Source organism: Odocoileus virginianus, chromosome 34 (assembly GCF_023699985.2).
Source record: "Odocoileus virginianus isolate 20LAN1187 ecotype Illinois chromosome 34, Ovbor_1.2, whole genome shotgun sequence".
In the NCBI taxonomy this organism is placed as follows: domain Eukaryota; kingdom Metazoa; phylum Chordata; class Mammalia; order Artiodactyla; family Cervidae; genus Odocoileus; species Odocoileus virginianus.
In genome coordinates this window covers 25,684,943-25,697,848 of record NC_069707.1, presented here as the reverse complement: position 1 = coordinate 25,697,848, position 12,906 = coordinate 25,684,943, and the positions used below count along the sequence as shown (strand labels likewise).

The window sequence follows — 12,906 nt, the reverse complement described above, 5'->3', positions numbered from 1 at the left end:
CAGCTGGACATGATGTAAATAAGATGCAGGGCTGGCTCCAATGGAGATGACTTTCAGATGACATGATGGGAAACCAGGAAAAGTGCGGTTTCCCTGTATTTTTACTTTTTAAGATGTGAACATAAAATAGTATGTTCTTATTTGCAAGTCTATTCTGCTTTTGATGCAAAAATCCAGCAGCTAATTAATTTTACTTCAAATACAGTGTAACATGTCACACTTATCTATCAAAGAGTAGATAGACATTTGAAATTATTCATTTTGTCCTTTTTGAGTTTCTAATTTTATCTTTGAAAGCAGACTATGGGTGTTTATCTTAGTTTTCTAATGAGAAAGGGTAATAAGTCTGATATAAATTCAATTAAGGGTTTTTTTCCCCATACTGTAAACAAGAAGAACTCTTTCATTTGAGCTTAAGTCTGTGATACTAAATGGGGAAAATAATGTCAGTTCTTAGTGACTGGCTGGGACGACAGTGGGAAACGGCACCCCCTTCCATCTACTTCAGCGAACCAAAGCTGCAGACATGGTCCAGCTTCACGGACTTCCTGGAAGACACCTTGAAATCGGTAAGGAAACAATTAAGTCCTCTCTTCAAGGAGTTGCAGAAGAACATCAGTGGCAGGATGATAGGTAAGAACTGTTGCTACTTCTGTTGCTGGTTAATTATGAAGCTTGTCACATATCCAGAGTGAATACAAATGTAGGAATGCAGAAGTAAAAAACTGTTTATTGTCTTTGTTTTTCATAGCTTCTTTCAGATATCATGAATATCCAGTAAGAACAAATATATTCATCTTTAAAATACTGAAGCTAGTTCCTGGTTTCAAATGTTACCATCTTATTCTGTTAGTCAATTGTTTACCTTGGCAAAATTCACTTTGCTAAGCCAGAGAGCTCTGTCCTTTTCCCTCTACAATTTGCTCTCAAAGTTAAGCACCAGCATCCCAATTAAGCATCTCTTAGACCACAGCACCCATTACTTAAACTGTTCTATAATTGAATTCTATGTATTTTATTTCTAAAATATTTAACTTGGTGATGGGCTTCATGGGAGGCCTATTGGACATTATTTGTTTTCACATTTATACTTGTTACTCATGATCCAATTATCACAATAAACACTTTTGGAAACAATGTCCTGTTTCAACTTTAGATCTTCATCTAAACCTGTCAGTTCTTCAAAATCAAGTACTTTTTAAAAAATGTATTTAAGTAGGTTTTTCCTGCATCTTTAACTGCCAACTCATTTTCCTTCCTAACTCTTCACACTGAAGCACTGTACCAGTCAAGTCATTATACATCTGTCTTACTTCTCTCTTCCCTTCCTCTGCCTTGCTCTGTCTACACAAGAGCTGCAACATACAAATATGCATGCAGGTATTTTATCTGTCAACGTATGCCCATATCTCTTTGCATGAAGCAAGGATTTGTCTTTTTGGTTTTAACTCTACCACATTTAGTAGGTGTTCAGCTAATATTTAAAAATTGTTATGAGGCTAAAAAAAGGAGAAATTATTTCTCCTGGTTCTTTCACAGGTATTAACGACTAGAGAGATAAATGAAAAGATTAAAAGTAGATGTGTTTTCTGATCATGTATGTCATAAGGCATGAAAATCAAATGGAAAAAGGTTGCTTTTCAAATCAATGCAAGTTGCTCAAAATATTTTTAAAATGTGTATGTATGTTTGTATGTTATTCTCTATGGACTTAAAATATTTATGGAATTGAGCACAAAGATAATGCAGAATATGGAAGAGCTTTTGGTAGAATTGAGAATCTAAACTTTATAAGGTTTATTTTTACATGTTCTTTACCTGTCCAATTTATATATTTCATTCAATATCAACTTTGTCAGGGTGGGTACTTTTTATATGCTACATATTTAGATGCTTTTGCTCATTTTCTATTTTACCTTGATAGATAATCTTCATGGCATAATGGAATTTTTATTCTTAGTCTGCATTTTAATACACTAACAAGCAACTGTAAGGACTGGGTTTTCTTCTTGATCACATCTCTTAAATTAATTACAAAGCATATGGACTTATATTTACAGGGCAATTTGTATTTGACACCATGAGTGTGGCTAACATTCTGAATAACCAAGAAATCGTACAAGCTCTGGCAGATGGATTGATAGAGCTTTCAAAAGAAAATTCTGTAAGTGTTACTTTGAATAAAATAAGCTACAAAACCCCCAAAACTTAAATTTTAGTGTGAATTTACCACTTTATCCTTTAGGACACAATTCCTCAGAGAAACAGCATCAATTTACGAAAACAGCCACTGAAAGAGTCTGAACCCAAGATGTATTATTGCACCAAAATAGACATATAGGAAAATCTTCTCAGTTATTTGCTATTAATCATATGGTACACTGATATATCTTGTGATTAATTTCGGTCAGAAGTGACTCCTTTAAAAAAAAAAAACATGTTTAGTGGCTTATATTTCACATAAACATTATTCAACAGTTAAAACAATTAATAGTATGGCAGAAAAACTGAGAAAGTGTGAAACCAGCTAGAACAGATGAAAAGCAAGGAAGGCTAGATGAGAGAGGAAAGAAAAGAGAAAACAACAGAACAGAAACAAGCAAGGCAGTAATTTGGTTGGGGATAAGCTTGGGGAAAGCCTGAAAAAAATCAGAAGCAAATCTTGAATGCTCTTCCAGAAAAGTCAGTCCACATACCAGGACACAGTGAGGGGAGGCAGTGTAAAAACATACTCTGCCCTAATATCATAGAAAGGCTCTAGGAAAATAAAATACAGTCAACTCTATATATCCTTGGGTTCTGCAACCATGGGTTCTGCACCCTCAGATTCACCCAAACACATGTTGAAAATATTCATTTAAAAAAATTTCAGGGACTCACCTAGTGGCTAAGACTCCTGTGCTGTCAATTCAGGGGACCTAAATTCATTCCCTGGTCATGAAACTAGAACCCACATGCTGTAACTAAGACCTGATATAACCAATTAAATACATATTTTTTTTTAATTCCAAAAGTTTCAAAAGGTGAAACTTGAATTTAGCCATGCATTGGCAACTATTTACATAGTGTTTATACTGTACTAGGTACTATAAGTAATTGAGAGATGATTTAAAGTATATGGGAGGAACTTCCCTAGTGGTCCAGTGGCTAAGACTCTGCACACCCAATGCAGCGGGCCTGGGTTCAACCCCTTGTCAAGAAACTAAATCCTGAGAGCTGCAACTAAAGACTGAAAATCCCATGTGTGGCAAATAAGACCCGGTACAGCCAAATGAATAAATATGTAAAGTATATGGGGGTGTTTCCCAGGTAGTGCAGTTGTAAAGAATCAGCTTGCCAGTGCAGGAGATGCAAGAGACTTGGGTTTGATTCCTAGGTCAGGAAGATCCCCCAAAATAGGAAACGGCAACAAGCTCCTGTATTCTTTTTTTTTTTTTTCATTTATTTTTATTAGTTGGAGGCTAATTAGTTTACAATATTGTAGTGGTTTTTGTCATACATTGACATGAATCAGCCATGGATTTACATGTATTCCCCATCCCAATCCCCCCTCCCACCTCCTTCTCCACCCGATCCTTCTGGGTCTTCCCAGTGCACCAGGCCCGAGCACTTGTCTCATGCATCCAGCCTGGGCTGTTGATCTGTTTCACCCTAGATAATATACATGTTTTGATGCTGTTCTCTCGAAACATCCCACCCTCGCCTTCTCCCACAGAGTCCAAAAGTCTGTTCTGTACATCTGAGTCTCTTTTTCTGTTTTGCATATGGCGTTATCGTTACCATCTTTCTAAATTCCATATATATGCATTAGTATACTGTATTGGTCTTTATCTTTCTGGCTTACTTCACTCTGTATAATGGGCTCCAGTTTCATCCATCTCATTAGAACTGATTCAAATGTATTCTTTTTAATGGCTGAGTAATATTCCATGGTGTATATGTACCACAGCTTCCTTATCCATTCGTCTGCTGATGGGCATCTAGGTTGCTTCCATGTCCTGGCTATTATAAACAGTGCTGCGATGAACATTGGGGTGCACGTGTCTCTTTCAGATCTGGTTTCCTCAGTGTGTATGCCCAGGAGTGGGATTGCTGGGTCATATGGCAGTTCTATTTCCAGTTTTTTAAGAAATCTCCACACTGTTCTCCATAGCAGCTGTACTGGTTTGCATTCCCACCAACAGTGTAAGAGGGTTCCCTTTTCTCCACACCCTCTCCAGCATTTATTGCTTGTAGACTTTTGGATAGCAATCATCCTGACTGGTGTGAAATTGTACCTCATTGTGGTTTTGATTTGCATTTCTCTGATAATGAGTGATGTTGAAGCTCCTGTATTCTTGCCTAGAAAATTCCATGGACGTAGGAGCCTGGTGGGCTATAGTCCATGGTGTCACAAAGTGACAGTAAAAGTTGCCCAGTTGTGTGCGACTCTTTTCGATCCCACAGACTATAGCCCACCAGGCTACCCTGTCCATGGAGTTTTCCAGGCAAGAGTACTAGAGTGGGTTGCCATTTCCTTCTCCAGGGGATCTTCCCGACCCAGGGATGGAACTTGGGTCTCCCACATTGCAGGCAGACGCTTTAACCTCTGAGCACACAAACCAAAGTATCTGGGAGAGTGTCCTAGGTTGTATGTAAGTACTACACCACTTTACATAAGGGACTTGAGTATCTGAGAATTTTGGTATCTGCAGAGGTCCGATGCATAAGGAGGTATAATTGTTGCAGGCCTCAGTTCAGGGGAAGCTGAGAACAGGATAGGAATGGGGTATTATTAACATACCTGATGCTGTATAAGGCTTGTAGTTTTCCAGGAAACAGTTCTCAAATCCTTCCTTTCCACTGTAATAATTATACTTTGTGGGGGATTTAACATTGGCTTTGGACACTTTCTCCTTATCCATCATGGTTTCAACTTGGCTTCCTGGGTAAGCACCAGACATCTCCTGGGCTCATGGCCCAGTGTGGAGCCTGAGGAGTTGCAGGTAGCCTTCTCTGAAGACTCAACTTTTCAGTGCACTAGCCAACCCTCTCACAGCCCAGCAATAAAGGCCCTGGAGAATTCTGCTGATAATACGATCAGGAATGTTCACAGGGATAATCCTGAGGCCCTGAAATTCTCTGCACTGTTCTCAAACACCAAAGAATTATTCAATGTTTGATGTTGGTTCATGGTATTTATGCCACCAAATTATTTAAAAATAACCTTGTATCATATAATTTTCATGGTGTTCAAACCTACAGCCTGAGAGGGAACCAGATTTGGGAGTCTCACCAGGGTGTTTTCCCAAAGAACTCTGCTGCTTGGAGGCTCTCTTCTTTCCGCTGTAACACAGGACAAAAGTTGTCCTGTCTCCTTTCCTCCTCTGGCTAAGAGGCCAGTGTGGGCCACTTTGGTTCTGAAGACCTTGAGACCCTCCCACAAGACCTTGGCATCCTCACTGAACTGTAACAATAAGCTGAGAACCAAGATTAACCAGAAAGCCTCATTTACTACCTCAAACAGTTACTTTGTTTTCTAGACTTGTAAATTAATTAGGCAGAAAGCTGAAAATGCTACTAGAAAATGTGTTCTCATATCTGCTGCACTCTTGTTGACCTGCATTTGAAATAAAAATTGTTCTGGGGGGGGGGTTTGGTAATCTTTCAGGACAACCCTCTGGAATTTTTGTCATATTTTCTGCTGAAGAAATGTAGTAAAAAGAGCAAGCATTTTGAAAGAAATGTCATTCTGACAAAAAGTGACCCAAAAGCAACACACAATTTACTCACAAAGGTAAAATTACTGTGGTATTTTTATGCTGTTGCTTCACTGTACAGTTCGAGAAATGTGCTTAAGAAATTCATAATCAGTAATGATAATTCTAACCTGGAAAGCTTTCAATTTGTCATTTCTTGTAAGAACTTCATTTTCATGGATTTTTATTTTTAAAAGGGTGTTTTGTAGTTTCATAATGTTAGTAACACTTAATCTACTTGATTAGTGGATTACATGGCATCATGCTGATGAGAGTAACACTAGTTGACTCTTGGGGGAAGAATTGAATACGTGTATTCTGTCCAACATAACCTAAAGAGATTTTTTTTTTTTTTTCATTTGCATCCCAGGACACTTTTTTGCTGAAACTAAAAATGGTTCTTTTTTTTTTTTTTCTTTTAGTTGAGATTCAAATTCATAAAAGAAAAAAAAGTGGGTTTGAAGCTAGTTCTTTAGTCGAGCAAAAATAATTTTGCCAGTACTATATTCAGAATACGTACATTCTTGGTTAAGTGAAGTAATATGGATTCAGGAAAAACTGAAAATTGCATTGTCATTCAGAGAACTGATTTCTATGAAAATGCCATTTCATGCCCATTGGAAAAGCACCTATCTCTGATGATTGAAGGCTGGGAATGCCACCCCTAACACAAAGTCACCGTGGAGACTGTTAGGAAAAATAGACTTGTAAGTTCCCCTAGTAGCAAATCGTGTGTTGCCCTATTAACCTGATATTCTGGAAGACTTTGTTGCCCTAGCTTTCAGGACAGCACAGTGCAGGGGAAAACAAACGGTGCCCCGCTGGGGCCGCATCCTCTCCGCCAAGCTGCCCTAGACTCACTCAGCAGAATGAAAGGCCTGCAGTTATGAAGCCCCTGCCCTCTGGCTTTAGTAGACCATGCCTCTTAGCAGAACCCCCACCCCCTGAAGCAGCTTATTCTCTCCAACCACAAGCATCCTCTCCAGCAGGAGTCTTGATAAACACATTCCCAGGGACATCAAAGCCTTTAGATGTTAGAACCCTGCTTCCTTGTAGCCTGACCCCTAAATCTATCTCTTAGGAAACTCACAGACCATGTACTCATCAGGGTTCTCCAGAGAATCAGAACCAATAGACCTGCTCTTGTTACATCACCTTCCTGTAATAAAACTACAGAAATCTTAAAGTCCTTAATGCCTGGGAATATCTTTGATATTTTCCGTTTTTAAAAATAAAATTAAAAAAAAATAGGTGTTATATTCTTATTTTGGTTTCTGTTATTTAACACTTGGGAGCCTGTGCACAATGCCCATGAAACAAAGTTGGTGGCCCTAGGAAGGAAAACCACAGATTAAATATAGAGGCTGAATTTGGATAAAATGGAGGTGAGTTTCTCCACACCTTGGAGTTTATTTTTAAAAGTGTAGATATTCATCCAGAAGAGCACACAAATTCTCAGCCATGGGCATGGAAAGTAATGCCTTCTTCTGAGACAACTGTTTTATAGATTCTTCCACAAGGGTTTGTATAAGAGGATTAGTCTGCCAAATCCAGGACCAAATACACATACATATATACATATACATAGGTAGACAGCTCACTCTATAAATCTATCTATCTATCATCTTGCTGCCCAGTCAGTAGTACAGTAGTAACTCCTGGCCTTGATATGCCTGCAGTGTTTACCCTGATGCTATAGAACCATGGTGATAGGTCACAGCCAGAATCATAGTTGTTCTTCAGCACTATCATTTTTACAACTACTGCATGCATGCTCAGCTGCTCAGTCGTGTCCAACTCTGCGACCCCATGGAGTAGCCTGCCAGGCTCCTCTGTCCATAGGATTTCTCAGGCAAGAATCCTGGAGTGGGTTGCCATTTCCTTCTCCAGGGGATCTTCCGGACGCAGGGATCAGACTACATTTCCTGTGGTTCCTGCATTGGCGGATGGATTTTTCTTTCTTTCTTTCTTTTTTTTTTTTTTTTTTTTACTACTGAGCCACTGGGGAAGCCTCACAACTCTTTCTGGACCCTAATTCAGGTAGTCAATTGTTTTCTGGGAGAAGCATCAGCAATAAGTAGGATGTTAGCAATAACTAAGATCCTAGAGGAAAATTCCAAATATGTGATCCAAAGTCTCCCTTACAGGCCATGGAGAGAGTCAAGGCAAAGGCCCATCGACTCAAAATAATTGTTTCCTTAAAAATGTGTGAAGTTTCCTGCTCCGTTACTTCCTTCAAGTTCATGTTTCAAAATGAATAGCAAATGGCATCTTAACCTAAGAACAGGCTCTAAAAATCCTAATAATTCGATAATATAAAATGAGAGAACGTGTTGTTTTTAGTTTTAAACAAAATTACTATGTCAAATTGACTTGCTATCCACAAAGAAAAATTTACATTTAAGAAATAGCTGTAGTTGGGAATTCCCTGGTAGTTCAGTGGTTTAAAAATTCTTAAAAAGCTGTTGCTGAGCCAGAGATGAAACAAAGCCCAGTCTGAGTAAGCAGGTTCTAAGATAGCCAGGGTAGTCTAGGAGTCCACTGCTGAGCTTCAGTGACTGAGCACTCATGGGAGCCTGTCCAAAGGGATGATACCCCAGATAAGGGGGCCTCTGTCATCTGTAGAATCCACAATCCAAATCTGTATGGCTTGGGTTCTCTTAACCTCCAGTCAAGCAGGCTGAGCTTCATTTTCATTTTATGCCTGCAACCACATCTACCTACACAACTGCAGTGTCACTGCTGACTGGTTGAAGTTATCATTTCTCTACATGAATGATCAGCATTATTACATATTTTGAAAGAAGACAATGTTCCACGCATGGAAATTTTGAATTATTTTGTCAAAATTCAAAGTAGATTCCCCGCCCCCCAGCATAAATATAAATACTGGAGTAGGAAATGACAACCCACTGTAGTATGCTTGTCTGGAAAATTCCATGGAAAGAGGAGCCTGGCAGGCTATAAAGTTCACGGGGTCACAAAGAGTTGGACCTGACTGAGCACACACGCACGCAAGTATAAATACATGCCAGACTGGTGTGGGTCAGCCCCAAATGGGGAAGAGAAAGGACATGGTGAAAAGACTATGTGGAGCAGCCATGAAGTGCTCACACTCAGGTGTGGGGCCTGCAGGCCCAGGAGAAACTGGCTGGCTACATGTGCTTCTGGGCCCAGGGGTCTTACACAAAGGCTTCAGGCAGCCATGAGGGATGTCTGGAGGTACAAAATAAAAGTGTGTCTTTGTCTGAGTAGAGTAAGGCAAAAGGAGTCTTGGTTATAAATTGGTGTTTTTCTTCTAGTTTCACTCCTACATATCAAGGTTGCCATGGATAGTTTTATCTTTGACTCAGAAGGGCAGCAGTAGTGACCATTAATCATCATTAGCTTTCAACACAAACGTGAGACCATTGTTCCATTTCTCGGGTGGACCCTGGGATGCTGCAGGCAGAAGGGGGGTTATTTTTTAATGTGATAATTTATATGGAGGCCACAAGAAAAATTAACAAGGCAAAGTGGGGAAAGAATAAGCCATATTTAAATGTGGAAACGGATCTAGAAATGCCATGTGAATTTCTTTATGACACTTTTTCATTAGGTGAAAAAAGAGGTGAATTTTACAAAGTACTGTGAACATTTCTTCTAGCATCTTGAAAGTAAGGTAACATGTGCTCACTGCTGCCAGAACTGAGGCAGAGACCTATTTCCCAGGCACGTGTGAAGAGCTGCTCCCAGGGAAAATGGCAACTGCACTGAATTGAGTTTCTTAACACAGTTCCTAGGAAGCAAAAAGTTATTTTTTTATTTAAACATAAAATTTAATTTTGTTGAGTTCTTAACTTATGTGTCTAGAGAACTCTGTGATTAGGGCCAAAGGCAGAGCTACTGAAATCCTCCTGTGGGCTTAGCACTGACTAGGCATTTAGATATTCCAGGGCCTGCCTCCAAATAATCAAGTCTGCATTTAATCCTCAGGAAAGAGATGTTATAGAAGATAACCCTCAGGACACAAAACCAAGTCTCAGCAAAAATGATCCAAATTTTGAGTTGCTGGTTAAGCTGGTAAGCCAACTATTCTGGTTTGTTCTTTCTTTTTTCTTGAGAGTTTCTCTTAGGGGGGAAAAACCCCAAATATAACTGGAGGAGATCCAACCAGTAGCTTTTTCTTTTGAGTAAGTCCTGATCTAAAAAGAAGCTGAGCCAAAGGGATGGACATGAAACATCTTGGCAACAACAGTCATCTCTGTGCTACTCCATGCTTTTCTAATAGGATGCTAGACAGGCATTTAAAAAAATGGTCCACGGACACGAAGGTTCACAGTTTCTAACCGACCCATCAACTGCTGATGGAGTATAATCAAGCAGTCACAGTTTCTAACCGACTCATCATCAGCTACTGTCTGATTTCAAATGTTGAGGATAATCAATATAACCTTTAGGGCTGTCTTTCGAAGGGTAGTGGGTGGAGGATGTGTGGACCGGCAGAGGCCTGGTCCCATACTGCTGGTTAGCACACAGCGCATGCGTGCCGCCTAGCATTTCTACAACACACATCCAGTTTTACTATCACGTTTCAACCTCAGAATCCTGAAAAGCAGACATTAGAACCCGCATTTTGTCGGAGAGGAAGTCAAGTCAGAAAACTTAAAATGATTTCCTTAAGGTCAAGCAACAGGCAGAGAGAAACGTTTGAATCCTGCAGAAGGGCGTTCAGCCCTGGGCTCTTTCCCAACTACACAATAGCTGGGACCCGTCTGCCTACAGTGGATTGTCGGGAGCCGGCACACGAGATCCCACCCCTGACAAGGTCATGAGGAGAAATCCTGACAGGCAAGGCGGATCAGGTTTTCAGGGATTCCGAAAAGCTGCCCCCGGCGCTCACCTTAAAGATGATATCTGTCTTTCTGATGCTTGCTTCAATATACTCCCTAATTTCTGTGACACAGGCAGAACGCCTTCCCCGATCTCTTCCCAAATAAGAATCAATTTAGAACTTTAATCTATAAGTTTCCCAGGTGGTGGTATTTTATGAGATTATCCAGGGTGAAAGGAGTATTTTAATTTAAACTCCTTTGCTGGTATTTTAGTTTGTTTGGCAAATGCATTTATGCCCTTGGTACTAATATGCATGACTGCTCATAATACCCTAATCATAAAACAGCATAAAGAACCTAATCATATAAAGGCCCTAATAGACATAGAGCCTTTTTGAGGGGTGAAGGAGTCCTATTAGAAAACACAAGAAAAATTATTCTAAAAGTGGTTATTGGGTTGACGTTTGCTTGCTGTGTTTTGTTTGCTGTGTTTTGCTTGCTGTGTTTTTACTCTTAATGTGCTAAGGTTGTGCAGTGGAAACCATTGTTAATATAGTTAAAGGTCTAGAAAAATAAGAGCTTAGCCCTAGTGTGGTAACAATGAGATGGTTGTTAATTGTCACCCAGGAGTGCTAGGCAGAGGCTGCTTCACCAAAGTCGCAGAGTCAGTGTGGGGTAAACTTCTTAGATAAACTCAACTGACAACTTCTGCAGAAGGATTAATTTTTGTGTTAACAAGGTTATACTTCTACTCTGTACTGTTGCCCTATGAGACTGCTACCTTTCAGTTAAGGTCACCATAGAAACGGAAAATAGGTTTACATTCACCTGACCTGCATAAAATGTTAATAGGCCCCAAGGCCAGAAGATAATGTACAAGACCCTCATAAACAAAGAAGTATGCAGAAAACACCCTGGTTTCATGAAGAACAAGCTGATGTAATGTTAAACTATTTTCCCCTAGAAATGTACTAACTTAGGGTATAAAAGCTACGGTAAAAAATAAAGCACTGCCAGACTCTGCCAGACCCTGCCAGACTCTGCTGCACCCCCCGTCTGGTCACTCTCTCTCTCTCTCTCTCTCTCTCTCTCTCTCTCCCTCGCAGACTTGGCCCTATCAAGGCTGGTCTCACATGTCTTCTCTCTCTCTCTCGCCAACACTGTTCATCCTGAGGGTACCCCCTGGATCCTGCCGAGGCTGGACCCCGGCAGTGGATGGTGCCTACAGTCCGCCTACAGTGGACAGTGTCCCTGTGCACCTCGGCGGCCACGGGCTCACTCAGCCCCACGCCATCCCCAGGAACCACCCAGGAAGAGACAGTTTACAAGGAAACAAATACGACAGTATCTCCTCTGACCATTGGTGATAATACTGCACAATGGTTTTGTTACCCAAACACAACTCCATATGCCCAACGCACAGTGAGGCCAAACATACCAAGTTATGAGTTCGGAGCAGAGAAAAGTTAATGGCAGGGCCAGGCAAGAGACAGGTGGCTCAGGCCTCAAAAACCCCAAACTCCCTGAAAGCTCTCAGCAAAGCCCTTTTCTAGGCAAGGTGAGGGGGAGTGTGGTTAGTCCTTGCAGACTTCTCCGTGTCAGAGCCTTTGTTCTTGAGGTCAAGTCATGGTCAGGTAATGATGTTCCTATAAATTTCTACCAAACAAACATTATCCTCTGTTCTGACAGGAAAGGGCCAGGTCCCAAGGCACACTTTCACCCTCCGAGTTCTGGTCTTGGCTGAGAGGAGGCAGATTTCAACTGGTGACTCCCTCAGGGCCAGGTCCCAGACCCTGCCCAGCCGGCATCACTGACGGAGCCAGGCACCTCAGGCTCCTCAGGCCGCCCAAATGGCAGGGACAGGTTCTGGAGACCAAGTCCCAGGCACATGGCCACTACCATTAGGTCACAGAGGTGGGATGGGGGAGAAGCTCACCACTGCCTCAAGGCCTGGGGCTCGGCCAGTGGGCCGCCTTGGCAAGAGCTCCAGAGCCCTGCAGAACAGGGCCCCTGCTGGCCCAAGGCTGGGTGAGCTAGAGAACCCAGGGAAAAAGCTGAGATCCACCTCTTACCTCACTTTCCACCAGAAGACCACCACTCGCGCAGACGGTTGGCGGAATGCTCCCACCAACGGTAGCTTATTGACAGTTGGTTGTTTGTGGGCGGGGCCACTGTGCCACCAACCAATGACTGAGCAGGAACGCTAACGGTCTCTCAGTAGCCGTTGCCTGGTAACAGGGTGGGGTGGGGGTGGGGCTAATGGTTCACAGCAATGGCCGGGCGCTAAGAGCTATGCTGGGCAGTGCTCTATTATAGTTTCAAGATAACAGTGGAAGTTTGACAACTGAAGCCTT

General features: G+C 41.4%; 1 protein-coding gene and 1 long non-coding RNA gene across 9 annotated transcripts in view; one reads left to right on the top strand and one right to left on the bottom strand.

Moving 5' to 3' along the window:
- The window catches only part of LOC110137320 (uncharacterized), a 95,765-nt gene extending 82,991 nt beyond the window's left edge, over window positions 1–12,774 (bottom strand). For both annotated transcript variants that reach the window (XR_011485600.1, XR_011485601.1), the window contains exon 1: window positions 12,625–12,774. This is a non-coding gene — a long non-coding RNA (uncharacterized lncRNA). The remainder of the gene's footprint in view (window positions 1–12,624) is intronic.
- ECT2L (epithelial cell transforming 2 like) overlaps window positions 1–12,906 on the top strand; it is a 77,345-nt gene that overhangs the window by 49,340 nt on the left and 15,099 nt on the right. For 5 of the 7 annotated variants that reach the window (XR_011485599.1, XM_070461407.1, XM_070461412.1 and 2 more), the window contains 4 exons: window positions 451–633; window positions 2,061–2,164; window positions 5,651–5,776; window positions 9,714–9,800. Coding sequence is in view for 6 of the 7 variants with exons in the window: in XM_070461407.1 (XP_070317508.1) it covers window positions 451–633; window positions 2,061–2,164; window positions 5,651–5,776; window positions 9,714–9,800 (500 nt within the window). In the remaining variant the exon portion in view is untranslated. The remainder of the gene's footprint in view (window positions 1–450; window positions 634–2,060; window positions 2,165–5,650; window positions 5,777–9,713; window positions 9,801–12,906) is intronic. The other 2 variants (XM_070461408.1, XM_070461410.1) reach the window with 2 other exon arrangements.